Source organism: Entelurus aequoreus, linkage group LG01 (genome assembly GCF_033978785.1).
Source record: "Entelurus aequoreus isolate RoL-2023_Sb linkage group LG01, RoL_Eaeq_v1.1, whole genome shotgun sequence".
NCBI lineage: Eukaryota > Metazoa > Chordata > Actinopteri > Syngnathiformes > Syngnathidae > Entelurus > Entelurus aequoreus.
This window is the reverse complement of record NC_084731.1, coordinates 18,608,190-18,626,305: the sequence shown is the minus strand read 5'-3', so window position 1 is coordinate 18,626,305 and position 18,116 is coordinate 18,608,190. Positions and strand designations below refer to the sequence as shown.

Here is an 18,116-nt window from a genome sequence, read left to right as displayed (position 1 = left end):
CATTGAAGCTTAGGGAAGGCTATGCCGAACGAAACTAAAACTGAACTGGCTACAAAGTAAACAAAAACAGAATGCTGGACGACAGCAAAGACTTACTGTGGAGCAAAGACGGCGTCCACAATGTACAGCCGAACATGACATGACAATCAACAATGTCCCCACAAAGAAGGATAAAAACAACTGAAATATTCTTGATTGCTAAAACAAAGTAGATGCGGGAAATATCGCTCCATGTGAGATATATAATATATAAATACCAAAAAATAGCAGCTCAAGACAAGAACTAAAACACTACACAGGAAAACAGCAACAAATACAAAATAGGTCAGTTTGTGATGTGACAGGTGGTGACAGTACACCTACTTTGAGACAAGAGCTATAGTGATGCATGCTTGGTTATGGTTTAAAGTCATATCCAAAAATTGCGACAACGACTTTTTATTGTCTACTGAGTTTCGTTTTTTAGTGATTTCTGCTGGTGGTTTGCCTCCGGAATTTTTCAACGCAAAAAATGTGCCTTGGCTCAAAAAAGGTTGAAAAACACTGATCTACATAACATGTAATGGTGGTTCTTTGATGAAAGTGTTGCATAGATTACGTTTTACAGATCATCTTCAAGTAGCTTTCTGAGTGTCTCTTCAGGATGCGCCGTTTTGTGGGCACCTTCGACAGCGTCTTCTCCCCGTCATCTTTGTTGTAGAGGTGTAGCGTGCAATGACGGGAGTGGAAGAAGAGAGTGCGGAAATATGACCATATCACACAAATTCTCAAGTTCCTTCACTGGCTTCCTGTTCCACTCAGGATTGAACACAAAGTCTCCCTACTAACCCACCAGCGCCTCCATGGAAATGCCCCCCTCTACCTCAAAGAACTACTCACCCCCAAATCCTCCACACGACACCTCCGCTCCGGACAGGCTAACCTCTTCCAACCTCCGAGGACAAAGCTACGAACAATGGGAGACCGGGCTTTCTGCTCCTCCACTCCCAGTCTGTGGAACGCTCTCCCTGACCACCTGAGGGCACCACAGACTGTGGATGCTTTTAAAAAAGGCTTAAAAAGCCTTCTTTTTTAAAAAGCCTTTTTTTTTTTTAGATATATGCATACTAGTTATAGCTATTTAGCTGTTCTAGTTTTTATTTTTATTTATTTTGTATTATCTTTTATTTTATTTTTTATATACACTGTAGCACTTTGAGGTTGTTTACTCAATGTAAAGTGCTTTTACAAATAAAATCCATTATTATTATTAAGAGTCAAAAGATGGAGCTAACTGTTTTAATGACATTCAGACTTTGCTTCAATCAATAACGGAGCAGCATCTTCTCTTCGTTGGCTCAATAATGCAACATCAACGCCTGAAATGTGTCCCGTAAAAAAACATCCGACCCGAACCCTCGGAACCCTCTAATAACTAAAGTTCCTTGGGTGAATAATGTAAACTCACTACACCGGTATGTTTTAGCGCTTTCATGGCGAGTTCACTGACAGATATAAGTAAGAACTTTACGCTACTTTATATTAGAAATGGCAACAGCGGAAGTCGAATGCCACATAGAAGGTAGAGAAAAATAAGAAGCTTATGACTACGGTGTCGGTACGGACTACAATTGCGGACGCACGCACATTTTCAGGACTTATGCAGATCCCAAATACACATCAGCAGGTACCAGAAGGTAAGAAAAGTTGGTTTTGCATTATATTGCGAAACAAAACGCCAGGTAATATGTCTGCTAATAGGTGCCATTTTGTGGTCCTTATACACACACCATAATAATACTCATATGTTTAATTCGCCGACAATACATCAAGCCTTTCGGCTTCATAGCTTACCGAAGTCGTACTAAAAACATTTTGACAGATTTTTGAGCGCCGTTTGTAATGTTCTATATTCTCAATGGTGTTGTTTGCTGCCATCATATTGCAGTCTACACATATCTCTTATGTATGACTGCCATCTACTGGTCACACTTATCATTAAATCATGTACCAAATAATATAGCTTTGATGTCAGTAAGCACAACCAGAATCATGCCGTACTTTATAAAGTCCACTGTCGATTTTTGAGAAAATGAAAGGATTTTAAGTGCGCCTTATATTCCAAAAAATATGGTACATGGCAAGTGCCAACACTGCCGTTTGTAGTACTTACCTGAGCCTTTGTAGTAGCAGGTTTTATGCATTTTGCACTTGAAGAGCTCCAGTCCCATAATAGAGTAGATTGTGACCATGAAAAAGACGAGCAGAGCAATGTGAAACAAGGGAAGCATCGACTTTAGGATGGAGTTCATCACCACTTGCAGGCCTGAGGAGAAAAACAGGATACATTTTAGGAAGAAACTACAAGTCATCAATCCATCCATTTTCTGTACCATGCACAGCGGGGATATTCAACGACATTGTCTTGGGGGCTCAAGACCGCGGGGTCAAACTTCTCCCTTCACTATGAGTCTTATATTCTATATCAGTGTTTTTCACTAGTGTGCCGTGAGATACAGTCTGGTGTGCCGTGGGAGATTATCTAATTTCACCTATTTGGGTCAAAATTATTTTTTGCAAACCAGTAATTATAGTCTGCAAATGATGTGTTGTTGTTGAGTGTCGGTGCTGTCTAGAGCTCGGCAGAGTAACCATGTAATACTCTTCCATATCAGTAGGTGGCAGCAGGTAGCTAATTGCTTTGCAGATGTCGGAAACAGCGGGAGGCAGTGTGCAGGTAAAAAGGTGTCTAATGTTTAAACCAAAAATAAACAAAAGGTGAGTGCCTCTAAGAAGAGGCATTGAAGCTTAGGGAAGGCTATGCAGAACCAAACTAAAACTGAACTGGCTACAAAGTAAACAAAACCAGAATGCTGGACTACAGCAAAGACTTACTGCGGAGCAAAGACGGCGTCCTCAATGTACATCCGAACATGACATGACAATCAACAATGTCCCCACAAAGAAGGATAAAAACAACTGAAATATTCTTGATTGCTAAAAACAAAGTAGATGCGGGAAATATCGCTCAAAGGAAGACATGAAACTGCTACAGGAAAATACCAAAAAAAGAGGAAAAGCCACCAAAATAGGAACGCAAGACAAGAACTAAAACACTACACACAGGAAATCAGCAAACAACTCCAAATAAGTCACGGCGTGATGTGACAGGTGGTGACAGTACACCTACTTTGAGACAAGAGCTATAGTGACGCATGCTTGGTTATGGTTTGAAGTCATATCCAACAATTGCAACAACGACTTTTTACTGTCGACTGAGTTTCGTTTTTTTATGATTTCTGACGGTGGTGTGCCTCCGGATTTTTTCAACGCAAAAATGGCAGCAACACATTACAAAAAATTTGGCACAGGGGCATTTTTACCACTGTGTTACATGGCCTTTCCTTTTAACAACACTTAGTAAACGTTTGGGAACTGAGGAGACACATTTTTAAGCTTTTCAGGTGGAATTCTTTCCCATTCTTGCTTGATGTACAGCTTAAGTTGTTCAACGCTTTATAATGTGCCACACATTTTCAATGGGAGAAAGGTCTGGACTTGTGATTTAGGGCTATATAAATAAACATTGATTGATTGATTGATTGATTGATTGACTACAGGCAGGCCAGTCTAGTACCCGCACTCGTTTACTACAGTTTCTTGGTGTTGTTGATAAATGGCTTTGGCTTTGCATAGTAGAGTTTTAACTGGCACTTACAGATGTAGCGACGAACTGTAGTTACTGACAGTGGTTTTCTGAATTGTTCCTAAGCCCATGCGGTGATATCCTTTACACACCGATGTGACTTTTTGATGCAGTACCGCCTGAGGGATCGAAGTTCGCGGGTATTCACTGTTGGTTTTCGGCCTTGCCGCTTACGTGCAGTGATTTCTCCAGATTCTCTGAACCTTTTGATGATATTACGGACCGAAGATGGTGAAATCCTTAAAAAAAATTGCAATAGCTGGTTGAGAATTGTTGTTCTCAAACTGTTGGACAAATTTGCTCACGCATTTGTTGACAAAGTGGTGACCCTCGCCCCATCCATGTTTGGGAATGACTGAGTATTTAATTGACGCTGCTTTTATACCCAATCATGGCACCCACCTGTTCCCAATTAGCCTGTTCACCCTGTGGGATGTTCCAAATAAGTGTTTGATGAGCATTCCTCAACTTTCTCAGTCTTTTTTTCCCACTTGTGCCAGCTTTTTTGAAACACATTGCAGGCATCAATTTCCAAATGAGCTAATATTTGCAAAAAATAACAACGTTTACCAGTTTGAACGTTAAGTATCTTGTCTTTGCAGTCTATGCAATTGAATATAGGTTGAAAAGGATTAGCAAATCATTGTATTCTGTTTTTATTTACCATTTACACAATGTTCCAACTTCACTGGATTTGTATTGTGTTACCTTTTAAATTGGTGTAACGCATTTTGTGTTGCCATTTGCATATGTTTGAAAAATGAAACATACTGTAAATAAGTTTTGATTGATTAATTGATGGATCGATTGATTAAATACCATCAGTAGATCAAGCAATTATTCCCACAGCAGCAAATTATTAATATTACAGCAAAAGCAAGACAAATGGCACTGAATCTAAAGTGAAAAGTAATGCCTCGTGAAACAATAACATTAACTGGATGAACTGAAAATAAATGCCTGAATACAATTCTAAGGGTAGATTATGCACAGTTATTTGAAATAGCTAGACATCGGCTCTCTTGGACATATTGGTTACAACAGGGGTGTCCAAAGGGCGGCCCGGGGGCCATTTGCGGCCCGCAGCTACTTGTTTACCGGCCCGCCACACATTCTGGAAATACTATTGTAAAAATAAAAAAGAACATTAAAAAAAGTGGAATGAGGTGAAATCTAACGAGAAAACGTTGCAATGTTGACACAAAAGCTGCCATGCAGGCTGTTTTTTTTTCTTTTCTCTTTCTTAATTTTTCTTTTTTTGCCTTTGCTCAAAATAAAAAAAAAAGGGAAAAAAATCCATGTTATAATGAATTATTTTCAGGGCTCCATTTACTTCAAATATTTCACTTTAAAATGTTTTATGTGGTAAATATTGCATATATTGTGTAGTAGCCATATAAAAACATCAAAGTTTTCTTTGACCAAAGCGCATAAAACAAACAAAATAATAGTTCCAGCATAAAATCGACAGATATATCTGAAGTTGATCTCGTAACTTAAGTGTTGAAAGTAAAAGAAAAACCTACTAAAAATGTATCACTTTATGAGTGGGGCACCTTTTGGATCCCAAATATATTTAGTGATTTTTTATTTATCTTTTCACTGTGATTACTCAAAAATATGAAAGAATTAAAATCAATGGTGTCCTGCATTTTTGACCTTTTAGGGCTCTAATTACTAAATACTGCATATTTCAGTTTTACTATAAAAAAACTAAGTTGTTTTTGACAGAAAAGCCATAAAACATTTTTTAAAATTTGTATTACTTTATATCAACTTGAAGTTGATATAGAGATTTACTGTAGGCGTTAAATAATTTAAAAAATAATAATAATCTGACTTATTTTTAACATTTTAATGACTGAAACCCTTTATGGTCCCTGGGACCCCTAAAGGTAAAATAGATTAAAAAAATGCATATATTTTGTTATGGTTTGAAAATGAAAAATATCAAAATGGCCCCCACATGCTTTAATTTTTCCGTGTGCGGCCCTCAGTGGAAAAAGTTTGGACACCCCTGGGTTACAATATAACATTCTAAATCTATTGGATATTGAACACTTTAGTAGAACACTCAAAGCAACAGCTGTCTGATAAATGTGAAAAAAAAGTGTTTACTTACTGGGGACTCCAGAGACCAGCCTCAGTGGTCGAAGAACTCTGAAAGCCCTCAGAGCTTTCATATCAAAACCACCGCCCTTTTCTCCCACTGCAGCCTCCACACCACTGATATGATTAATGGCATCCACAACCACAGTGAATAGTCTGCAATAATAACAAATGTGTAGTTAGAGACCCTTAAAGTCAATAAACCTAAGCCACTGTTACAAATATGAACCCACACCAAACAAGAATGACAAACACATTTCGGGAGAACATCCGCATCGTAACACAACATAACACAACAGAACAAATACCCAGAATCCCTGGCAGTTCTAACTCTTCTGGGCTACAATATACACCCCCCTGCTACCACCAACCCCCCCAATCTCCCGAATTCGGAGGTCTCAAGGTTGGCAAGTATGCTAGGGGGGCGCTTGCTTCCAGATCCGGCCAGACACGTAATTTAATGTGGTCTGCGAAAACCTGGGAATAATGTGGATACTTCAGCTTTCTTACTAAATGTTTTCATTGTTTCCATTTTGACATAATTATTTTTTAATGTAATACATGAAATGTCATATGTTGTAAACTTTGATATATATATATAAAAATATTCAGTTGTTATTGGTGTTAATATTTGGGCACCTCGCCATTCAATTCCGATTCTTGGGGTGAGGTTTTGATTCATAATCGATACTCGATTCAAACTGATTTTTGCAACGTATCATTTGGTATAATAATAACAACACCTTAACAAAACAGCTTACAGGTTACAACACCTCCTTTTGCTTGCTGATGTATGACACATACGTGCACCAAGTATGCATAGAGATGGCCTAAAAAAAATGTGTTTTTAAATTAAATCGTCATAAAAATAAATACACATTTATTTTTGAAAATTACAAAAAAAATCAGGATTTGAATGTGATATAAAGCATTTTTTAGCACCCCTAATTATGATATACCATATGATAATTTGTAAAATTAACAATAAATACTTAAATATCTGCTTGTCACCTTGATTTAGGACTTCAAAGCAAGTTATCCATCAATTTGTACGTACAAAAATCAAATAACCAAATGCATAGGTGTTAGAATAATCATGTATATATTGTTTTAGCCCGCTAACAGCCAAGGACTTCAAGGACCACAACGGAGATAAGACGCCAGCACACAGACGAAGCAGAGACAAGGCGAAATCACAAGGCCCCAGCACATTCCGTCACGTATTATGCCCACACGAGAGATCTGTTTTCAATCGCATAATCTAGATGTGTTAGTTCGACTTTTCATAATACAAACACAATCAGATTAGGGTGTTTCCATGGGTTGTAGGATGTTTTTTTTTAGTAAAATTATTTAAAAAGCGCAGACTAATTTAGTGCATGGAAACGTAATCACTGCGTTACAAACTAAGCAGACCAAGCAAAAACCAGTCGACTTACCCAACTGATACACACACAAAGTCCAAAATATTCCAGCAGTTTCTTAAATATGCGTCTGCGTGAAAAAGAAATCCGTAGGCAATGATCTTCAGAAAACATTCTACTGAGAAGATGAGGAGGAAAAGGTACTCCAGGCTTTCCTGCAAAACAGCAACAATATTTGTGTTAGAACAAGTGCAGAGAACTCAAAACAAAATTTTTTGAAGATTTCGGAATTCAATAATACTTAGTCAAATATCTGTGTTGCCAAGATGCAAACCTTAAAATGCAGTCCTTTAAGGGGAACTGCACTTTTTTGGAATTTTGCCAGCCGTTCACAATCATCATGAGAGACAATAATTTTTTTTTTTTTTTTTTTTTTTTTTTTTTAGGATTTTAAAGATGATAAAAAACGCTTGGAAGATGCGGCTAATGAGAGTCACCGTTGTAGCCTTCAAAACCCTCTACAATTACTTCAAAACCCTCCATCAACATTTTATGTACACACAGCAAACATATATATATATATATATATATATATATATATATATATATATATATATATATATATATATATATATATATATATATATATATATATATATATATATATATATATATATATATATAATGTAGTAGCAGACACATTGTTAACAATAAGTAATATGTACAATATTTACCGTATTTTGGTCATTTTAAGCATTGCCGAAACTAATTTTGTCAGCGCATTTATTTCTGTTTCCATAGCAGCGCACTTCCGACTTCCGGCATCAAATGTGTTCCTACTTCCGGAAACAAACAAAAGTGTGTGTTCCAATCATGGCAAACATGACAGACAACGAAGATGGCTATTTTTGGACAAATGAGTATTCACAACCTTATCTGTATAATGCATATGTTCCTTTTTGACTGTACTTGAATGTATAATAGACTGTATCTATGTTATTCACATGTGAATAATGCTGTATAATAGACTGTATCTATATTATTCACATGTGAATAATGCTGTATAATACTGTATTTATATTATTCACATGTGAATAATGCTGTATAATAGACTGTCATTATATTATTCACATGTGAATAATGCTGTATAATAGACTGTATTTATATTATTCACATGTGAATAATGCTGTATAATAGACTGTATTTATATAATTCACATGTGAATAATGCTGTATACTAGACTGTATTTATATTATTCACATGTGAATAATGCTGTATAATAGACTGTATTTATATAATTCACATGTGAATAATACTGTATAATAGACTGTATTTATATTATTCACATGTGAATAATGCTGTATAATAGACTGTATCTATATTATTCACATGTGAATAATGCTGTATAATACTGTATTTATATTATTCACATGTGAATAATGCTGTATAATAGACTGTATTTATATTATTCACATGTGAATAATGCTGTATAATAGACTGTCATTATATTATTCACATGTGAATAATGCTGTATAATAGACTGTATTTATATTATTCACATGTGAATAATGCTGTATAATAGACTGTATTTATATAATTCACATGTGAATAATGCTGTATACTAGACTGTATTTATATTATTCACATGTGAATAATGCTGTATAATAGACTGTATTTATATAATTCACATGTGAATAATACTGTATAATAGACTGTATTTATATTATTCACATGTGAAAAATGCTGTATAATAGACTGTATTTATATTATTCACATGTGAATAATGCTGTATAATAGACTGTATCTATATTATTCACATGTGAATAATGCTGTATAATACTGTATTTATATTATTCACATGTGAATAATGCTGTATAATAGACTGTCATTATATTATTCACATGTGAATAATGCTGAATAATAGACTGTATTTATATTATTCACATGTGAATAATGCTGTATAAAAGACTGTATTTATATTATTCACATGTGAATAATGCTGTATAATAGACTGTATTTATATAATTCACATGTGAATAATACTGTATAATAGACTGTATTTATATTATTCACATGTGAATAATGCTGTATAATAGACTGTATTTATATTATTCACATGTGAATAATGCTGTATAATAGACTGTATTTATATTATTCACATGTGAATAATGCCGTATAATAGACTGTATTTATATTCTTCACATGTAAAGAATACCTAAGTGTTTATTGTTTATTGTGAGCGAACTGTGGTGCTGAATTTCCCCCAGGGATCAATAAAGTACTTTATATTCTACTTATCTTTTTGAAGCTGAATATACAGAGGATGAAATTCTGGTTATAGAAGAGAGCATCTACCAAAAAAAACTACCGCTCTAAATCAATTTCAACAGTTCACAAATGCTCTTAATGTGCAGGGTTATATGTATTTAAACGTAAATGAAGACGGACAAACACACAAACAAACAGTGCAACTTGCGGACAATAAGGAAGCCTTTGGTAGTGTTTCTTCCTGTAAATATACTTATTATCAGTTATAATGAATTACAACAGTACAGTAGTTTGACAATGAGCTCTGAGTATGTGCTTTTACTCTCATCTTGTGTCAACTTTTAAAGGGAATCCTAATGACAGCAGACCTTGCACAGTAAGTGATGTTTTATTATGTCTGTTGGCTTTCATTAAGTCTGCAGTGAGTAATAATCGGTAATGAAAAAAAAAGCAAACATCGTGATGCGATTTTTAAATTAATGCTTAAAATGATCAAAATACGTGAATATTAAATGTTATTATGAATGTGCCCATTAGTACATTACATATATACTTACATCATGTATATAACACCTTAATGGAGGTTTTTGGAGGTTTTTTTAAGGGTTTTATAGGCGGAATTGTAAGCAATATGTACAATATTTACCGTATTTTGGTCATTTTAAGCATTGTCTAAACTAATTTCGTCAACGCATTTATTTGTTTCCATAGCAGCGCACTTCCGACTTCCGGATGTTCCTAACTTTGGATGTTTTTTTAAGGGCTTTATAGGCGGAATTGTGAGCGGATTTTTGATTGCATTTTCTTTCATTTAAAATAAAAATAAAAGTAAATAAATAAAATCCATCGTCATGTCATAATGATTGTGAACAATTGATACCATTTTTTTTTTAAAAGTGCAGTTCCCCTTTACGTCTGTGCGGTGTATAACGAGTAAAACATCAATGCAGTATTTTCAAATTCTTATAATAATAATAATATATTTGATTTGTAGAAAATCACTTTACATTGAGTAAACAACCTCAAAGTGCTACAGTGTATTACAAAAAATAAAAATAAAAAGATAATAAAAAATAAAAACAAATAAAAACTAGAACAGCCAAATAGCTAGAACTAGTATGCATATATCTAAAAAAAAAAGGCTTTTTTTTAAAAAAGAAGGGTTTTTAAGCCTTTTTTAAAATCATCCACAGTCTGTGGTGCCCTCAGGTGGTCAGGGAGAGCGTTACACAGACCGGGAGCGGCGGAGCAGAAAGCCCGGTCTCCCATTGTTGTTGATTGACTCTTGTCAAAATCCCTTTTGTTTTTCACGTTAAATTTACAAGGAACATTTGAAACAATAACAAAATAATGAAAGCACAAGTTGATGCAACTTTATATATATATATATATATATATATATATATATATATATATATATATATATATATATATATATATATATATATATATATATATATAATTAAAAAAAAAAAGCCTCAACACATCGCAACTTCTGCCACAACTTTCTAAAAAAAACTGCCAACCATCGCAAAAAAAATTCTGGAGGGACTAATAAATACTGCAGTGTGCCTCACTCCTGAAATATTCCAGATTTTATATTATAGTTGATCCTGATCCAGAAATGGATCAGGATCAACTATCTACTTAACCTAAAGTAGTACACTCAACGCCTGCCTTCATTCACGTTCTGCACTGCTATGCCCTCCTTTTTGTCTTCTGCCGCGTCTATTCATGTTGCTCATAAATTCACACAGTATCGGAATGTTTGCATGGCCTCTCCCATTTCAGTGAAGGCATGCACTACGCGCTCATATACGGCAAGCATGACACCATTCTATTTTGAATACATAACACCGACGGACTTATCCCGCTGCCCTTCACAGGGATAAAACAGTTACACGAGCCCGTCAGTGTCCTTGCACACCCGTCCTTCAGGGCTCGCACACCTTTTCCATGTCCAAAATCAAGCACTTTTTAAGGACTTTCAAGATCAATTTTCCAGTTTTTCCAGTACCCTTCAAAAGGCCAAAACCAGTGTGAATCAATCCATAGCCTTGTTTTTTGAGGTCACCAAATGCTGTCTGTAGGAAAAATAGGGAAAATCTGCTAAAAACTCAAGCCTAACATTGAACCGGCAGTTATCATTAACTGAATGAGGCATTGGTGTTTTCAAATGTGTCTCCATTTGTGTTGTTTTTCAAATGTCTTGTTCTTTATATATATATATATATATATATATATATATATATATATATATATATATATATATATATATATATATATATATATATATATATATATGAAGGTTTATTTGAAATAGGGACAGATACCGAAACATAGATATCTGAAATAGAGATGTCCGATAATATCGGACTGCCGATATTATCGGCCGATAAATGCTTTAAAATGTAATATCGGAAATTATCGGTATCGGTTTCAAAAAGTAAAAGGTATGACTTTTTAAAACGCAGCTGTACGGAGAAGTACAGAGCGCCGATAAACCTTAAAGGCACTGCCTTTGCGTGCCGGCCCAATCACATAATATCTACGGCTTTTCACACACAGAAGTGAATGCAACGCATACTTGGTCAACAGCCATACAGGTCACACTGAGGGTGGCCGTATACACAACTTCAACACTGTTACAAATATGCGCCACACTGTGAACCCACACCAAACAAGAATGACAAACACATTTCGGGAGAACATCCGCACCGTAACACAACATAAACACAACAGAACAAATACCCAGAGCCCCTTGCAGCACTAACTCTTCCGGGACGCTACAATATACACCCCAGTAATAAAAGCCAATAATAATAATAATAATAATAATAATAACTCAGACAAAGTGCAAACTAGATAAGAACCAATTAGTAAAAAAATATAAAAACTAAACATGGGAACACAATTGTTGCTCAACTAGCCACAATTTTGTTTGTTTTTTGAAAGTGACAAGTGCAGGTATACTTTTCAAAGTGTCAGGTAGAGAGTTGCATAGTTGTGGTCCTTTTATTGAAAAGGCTTTTTATTGATTGAGGCATTTATTAGTAGGTTGCACAGTACAGTACATATTCCGTACAATTGACCACTAAATGGTAACACAACTTGTTCAAGTCGGGGTCCACGTTAATCAATTCATGGTAAGGTAGTCTGGGCAAAAGATGTTCTACGGAACGGAACGCAACAGTTGCCTTTTTTTGACGTTGCTCGGGTGGTAGATCTATTACCACTTTGCAGTCTTGTAACTTTTCTTACTCACAGCACTCAATGACATCGAACAGCACGGATTGATTCACACCGTATTTGTGCTGGTAAACTGCATAATGTGATATAAATGCATGCACCCTCAATATGTCAATTTCACTCATTTATTAACAAAACTGTTCCACATTAATATAAGGATAATAGATTAAAGGAACACATTGTGTTTGTTTATCAACACCTCAGTCACCTTTCATTAAGCACATCTAGCCTTATAACTGTGGCTATGATAACAAATCGACTTTTAGTTGAGGGAAGTTCTTAACAATATAATTTATCATTGACAAACGCTCGCTTTTTCCCTTTCGTAGCTCGTAATAACTGTCCGTAATTAACATGTAATCTAGCGCTGATCTCACAGTTTAGGTCTACACTGCAAAAACTGAAATCTAAGTAAGATTAAATATCTCAAATAAGGGTGATATTTGCTTATTTTCCGTCTGATAAGATAATTCTTCTCACTAAGCAGATTTTATGTTAGAGTGTTTTACTTGTTTTAAGTGTTTTGGTCCTAAATGATATCAGTAAGATATTACAGCTTGTTGCTGAGATTTGATGACCTATATTGAGTAAAACATGCTTGAAACTAGAATATCAACTGTTGCAAAGCTGTGTCATCAACACTCACAAGTATAAAACTACTTTTTTAAAGTAATAATTTCTTACTTCAAGCATGAAAAAAAAAATCATGATGCCGAGCGCATATCATTATGTCAAGATAATGGCACTAGCATTTACTTAATTTTGTCAAGACGGGGGGGTCGCAGCTTACTGCGAGGTTTGTTCTCCCGGGAAGCAGTCGGACTATTCCGGACAAGGCGTGAAGGTAAGAACATATTTAATTATCTTCTCTCAAAAAGGTACAAAAAACGGAAAACAAGGCTGATCGCACTTGGAGTTAAAGTAAACAACTAGCATAAGCTATGGCATAGCAAGAAACAAACATGAATCTGTGGCATGAACAGAGCATGAAACTGTGGCATGAAACGAGCGATGACGCCAGGACGACTAAAATAGGCTTAAATAATAGTCTCTTGATTAGAGCAGGTGCGTGTCCCGAACACATGATGCAGGTGAAACTAATCTGTCGTCATGGAAACTAAAACAAACAAGGATGTACAAAAACAGGAACCACTGGAGTCTTAAAACTTACAGGAAATAACAAAAACATGATCCAGACCACGGATCATGACCAATTTTAGAATATTTTTCAACATATTGAGCAAAAAGGTCTCTTTTTTTTTTTTTCTACCAAAAAATGTGCACTTGTTATTAGTGAGAATATACTTATTTTAAGGTATTTTTGGGTTCATTGAGGTTAGCTAATTTTACTTGTATTTGGAAAGTCTCGACAAGCCGAATTTTCTTGTTCTATTGGCAGATAATTTTGCTTAGTTCAAATAAAATGCCCCTAATTTTAATTTTTTTTTCTTGTTTTTGACCACTGACTTTTTGCAGTGTAGCATGTACCAACATGTTAGAAAACCAAACTTTAGCTATCGTTAGTTAACTTGTAGGGCTGGTAATACCTGAGGCTTACCTTTTCATATGACTCGAGAGAGCCGACTCTCCTAGTGTGGAGATGCTCCCCTAAGTTAATAATAACCACCTCCATTACAGCATATAAACTGCATTTCTTAGTATGTAAAGTATCATTATCAATTAAGTATTAAGCCAGGATCATGCATGCTAATCGTTAACTTTAAACAACACTAAGAAATAGAAATTGTTATGCCCATTTGATTGTAGACCCTTACTGACACCTTGTGGCAATATGAAAATACTACACTTCATTTGTTTGGGCACTTCCGGGTTGACGATGTCAGTTCAGTTCATGAGACAATTGAGAAGTAGACAAGTTGTGTTAGCTCTTACAAGCCTTGGAAAAGATAAGTCTGTAAGTAAACTGTTTAACTTGTTTATATAACTCAATATTAAGGTGGAAAGTGGTTCAATTTGATACTAAGATGTTTATTGAAAAACAATTTTTGTGCACTGTTTTAATGGATGTTTTGAGGACTTAAAATGGCTGCCAGTCGTATATTTCCACCATCAAAATAGTTTCAACACTATATATATATAAGTATTTGTTTGATGATAGTACTGTATATTTGTGTTAAGCTAATATTTACATGTTGTGTATTACATTTCAGTATGTTATTTGAAAAACATAGCTTATACATTTGTCATTGTGTGTATTTCAGTTTTACAAAATAAAAGTCCAGTGTAAGACAAAAGTAAAGATAGGAAAAGACAAAGCAAGATCAACAACAATAAAGAGCCTAAATGGATTCATCTGCTTTGGAACTTTATTAGACGTCTTGCATTGTTTGTTAGCTGTCTGCCAAACTGTATAACCTCAACACGTATAGTGAGGGCAGAACAGTAACAGTAGTGTGCGCAATAATGTGCATATTGTGTTATTGTTAACCATTTACAGTTAATACATGGGATTGTTGATGATATTGGTATCAACCAATCTCACTCAAGGATGATCGATGTCGGAATAAACCGCATAAAGCCCTGATTGGAATATCCCTAGGCCAAAATTTTGGAATTTCTGAGAGGGTTGCCTTGTATTGCTATATTTTAACCTAGAACATTCTTTCTTTTGTCTAAAGTTCAATTTTGATTTGTCTCAAAGGCATGACATCCCCTTTGCTGCTGATAACATTCATGTAACTTAAGGCCAAAAGGCCAAAGAGATCATCCCTCATTACAATCTGCATCTACAAATTCCTCAATATGCAGGATATATATTCAATTGAAAACAACTAAAAGCAAATAGTTTTATTATTGAAGCTACAGAACTTTTACGATCTCTCGCACAGGGATTCTCAAACTGTGGTGCGCTGAATATTCACTCAATTAAATACTCAAACACAGTGTCACTGTTCAAACCGTGCGTAATGTTATAGCTAGCCAAAAACGATTCGACAACATTTTTAAATAAAACATATGCCTTGTTTTAATGAATACGTAGGCCTACTACGCTACTGTACTTTAAAGGCCTTAGTGGCCACATGCGTGGACAGCACCTTTTAGCTCTTGTTTCCAAAATTGTGTACACTACTGATTTGGGGTCTCATGGCCACTTATGTGGACACTTATACTGCCATCTGGTGGTGTCAGAAGAGTAGAACATACAATGGAATTTGGAAAAAAAAGTGTAAAAATAAAAATTTGCATGTCACTACACATGAAGTACACATTTGTGTACTTATGGACTAAGTACATCATATTAAAATATGATGTTTAGTTTTTATTCTAATTAGGGTCCAATAAGCCCAAATAGCAAAGGAAAATTAAAAAAAAAGCCTGTAAACAAACAGCTTGGGCCTTAAGAGATTAAATGTTGGTCATTATGGTGGTACTTGGAGAGCCAAGTGTTTTATGAGGTGGTACTTGGTAAAAGGACTGCGCTAGTGAGTGATAATCATGCAACTAAGTCCCAACTTTTGTTGTTGTTGTTGTTTTATTTTGGCGGGGGTGTTTAGTGCAGGGGTGTCCAAACTTTTTTCCAGCAAGAACAACTAAAAAAAAAAGAATGCTGCAGGCCTCTTTGATGCATTTTGTAAAAGGCTAACAATTGTATTTAGAAGGTCGTAAACAGTTTTTTTTTTACGACCTTCTAAACACAATTGTTAACATTAAGAGGGCCCTCTAAACATTTATTCTTGTTTTAATCCTATAGTAATACTGCCTGAGGCTGAGCAGATCAACTGGGATTGGTTTGGTCTCATCTTGTGGCCAGTGCTACTTAGTGATATTTTCAGATCATTTAGCCATTTTTAAGCTTGAAGAGATGCATGATTTAAGACACAAATATGTACAATGTGCTTGTGGAGGGGGGCGTGGCCTGCGGGCCTGGTGGAACGGGGTGTGCAAGGACCGGCCTCGAAGACAGCGACAGGTGAGTGGATGGCCCAGGTGGTACCTGTTATCTAATCACCTGTCGCCTTTATTAGCAGCAGCCGGCACGAGACACGTAGTTGGAGTTGGATGTGCGGATGAGCGGACGCAGGAGGAAAAGACTTTGTGCTGGAAAGCATAAGACTATTTGACATTTATGAAAATAAAACAGTGTGATACCCTCAATCCCGGGCTCTCCTGGCAGTGTGTGGTGGTCCGCAGAACCCACTAGAGGGCAACTTCCACAGTGCTTTTTAAAAATGTATTACAATAAAGCTGCAAACTTTGAAGCGCACTTTGGCGAGGTACTACTCTGTATGCTAAACTATGTTAAGTTAAAGTACCACTGATTGTCACACACACACTAGGTGTGGCGAAATTATTCTCTGCATTTGACCCATCACCCTTGATCACCCCCTGGGAGGTGAGGGGAGCAGTCAAAACATCCACATCATAGCTTTGTGACAGTTAATAAAACAATTTAATTAATAAGATGATTTGTTTAATTAGTTCTGCTTATTGTTTTTTAATTAATATTATTAACATATTTTAATGGCTTTAGCACATTTGAAAACTCATAACCATATTTTGCAATAAATGTGTTGTCTATCATGACAGGACGCATGAAAATCATTAGTGATCATTAACAGTATTTTCCGGACCATAGGGCGCACCGGATTATAAGGCGCACTGCCGATGACTGGTCTATTTTTGATATTTTTTCATATATAAGGCGCACCGCATATAAAGCGCATTAAAGGAGTCATATTATTATTATCTTTTTCTAAATGTAAAACACTTCCTTGTGGTCTACATAACATGTGATGGTGGTTCTTTGTTCCGTTGGTTGGTTTTCTGTTTTTGTACCTCTCTGAGTGTTTTTTTTTGAGAATTAAATGATGTTCCTACCTGCAAGTCCTGTCCAGAGTCGTCCGTTTGCATCCCGGGAAAACGAACCGTGCAATAAGCCGCAACCAAACCGTGACACAGTCATACTAAAACATTTTGGTAGATTTTTGAGCACCGTGTGTAATGTTCTATATTTTCAATGGAACATACAACATTTTGGTGTCGTTTACTTGAGTCATATTGCAGTCTACACGTATCTCTTATGTGTGACTGCCATCATATTGCAAGCTACACGTATCTCTTATATGTGACTGCCATCTACCAGTCACACTTTTCATTTTACTATGTACCAAATAAAATAGCTTCGAGGTCGGTAAGCACAAGCAAAATGATTCTGTACTTTAGGCGCACTGTCGAGTTTTAGGAAAATGAGAGGATTTTAAGTGCGCCTTTCTTTGTTTTTGTGTAAATTTTTTAATGCTCTAATGCGAGATGTGTGTCAGGTCGGGCTTATACCGCCACGGGTAAGATGTACCCCCGTGCTACCTGCCGCATTCGGGCAGATGGGGCTCGTAAACCTGGTAAGGCAGCCCATCTAGGAGAAGGAAATCTCCAATCTCAAAACCACCGCTGCCTTGCGGTCAACCCACTCGAGGGTAAGG

At 35.8% G+C, this 18,116-nt stretch overlaps 1 protein-coding gene across 1 annotated transcript in view; it reads right to left on the bottom strand.

Moving 5' to 3' along the window:
- LOC133648740 (dihydropyridine-sensitive L-type skeletal muscle calcium channel subunit alpha-1-like) overlaps positions 1 to 18,116 on the bottom strand; it is a 120,877-nt gene that overhangs the window by 99,341 nt on the left and 3,420 nt on the right. Inside the window, exons 3-5 of the mRNA XM_062045125.1 lie at positions 7,234 to 7,373; positions 5,808 to 5,950; positions 2,153 to 2,305 (exon numbers count right to left, since the gene is read on the bottom strand). Coding sequence (XP_061901109.1) covers positions 2,153 to 2,305; positions 5,808 to 5,950; positions 7,234 to 7,373 — 436 coding nt within the window. The remainder of the gene's footprint in view (positions 1 to 2,152; positions 2,306 to 5,807; positions 5,951 to 7,233; positions 7,374 to 18,116) is intronic.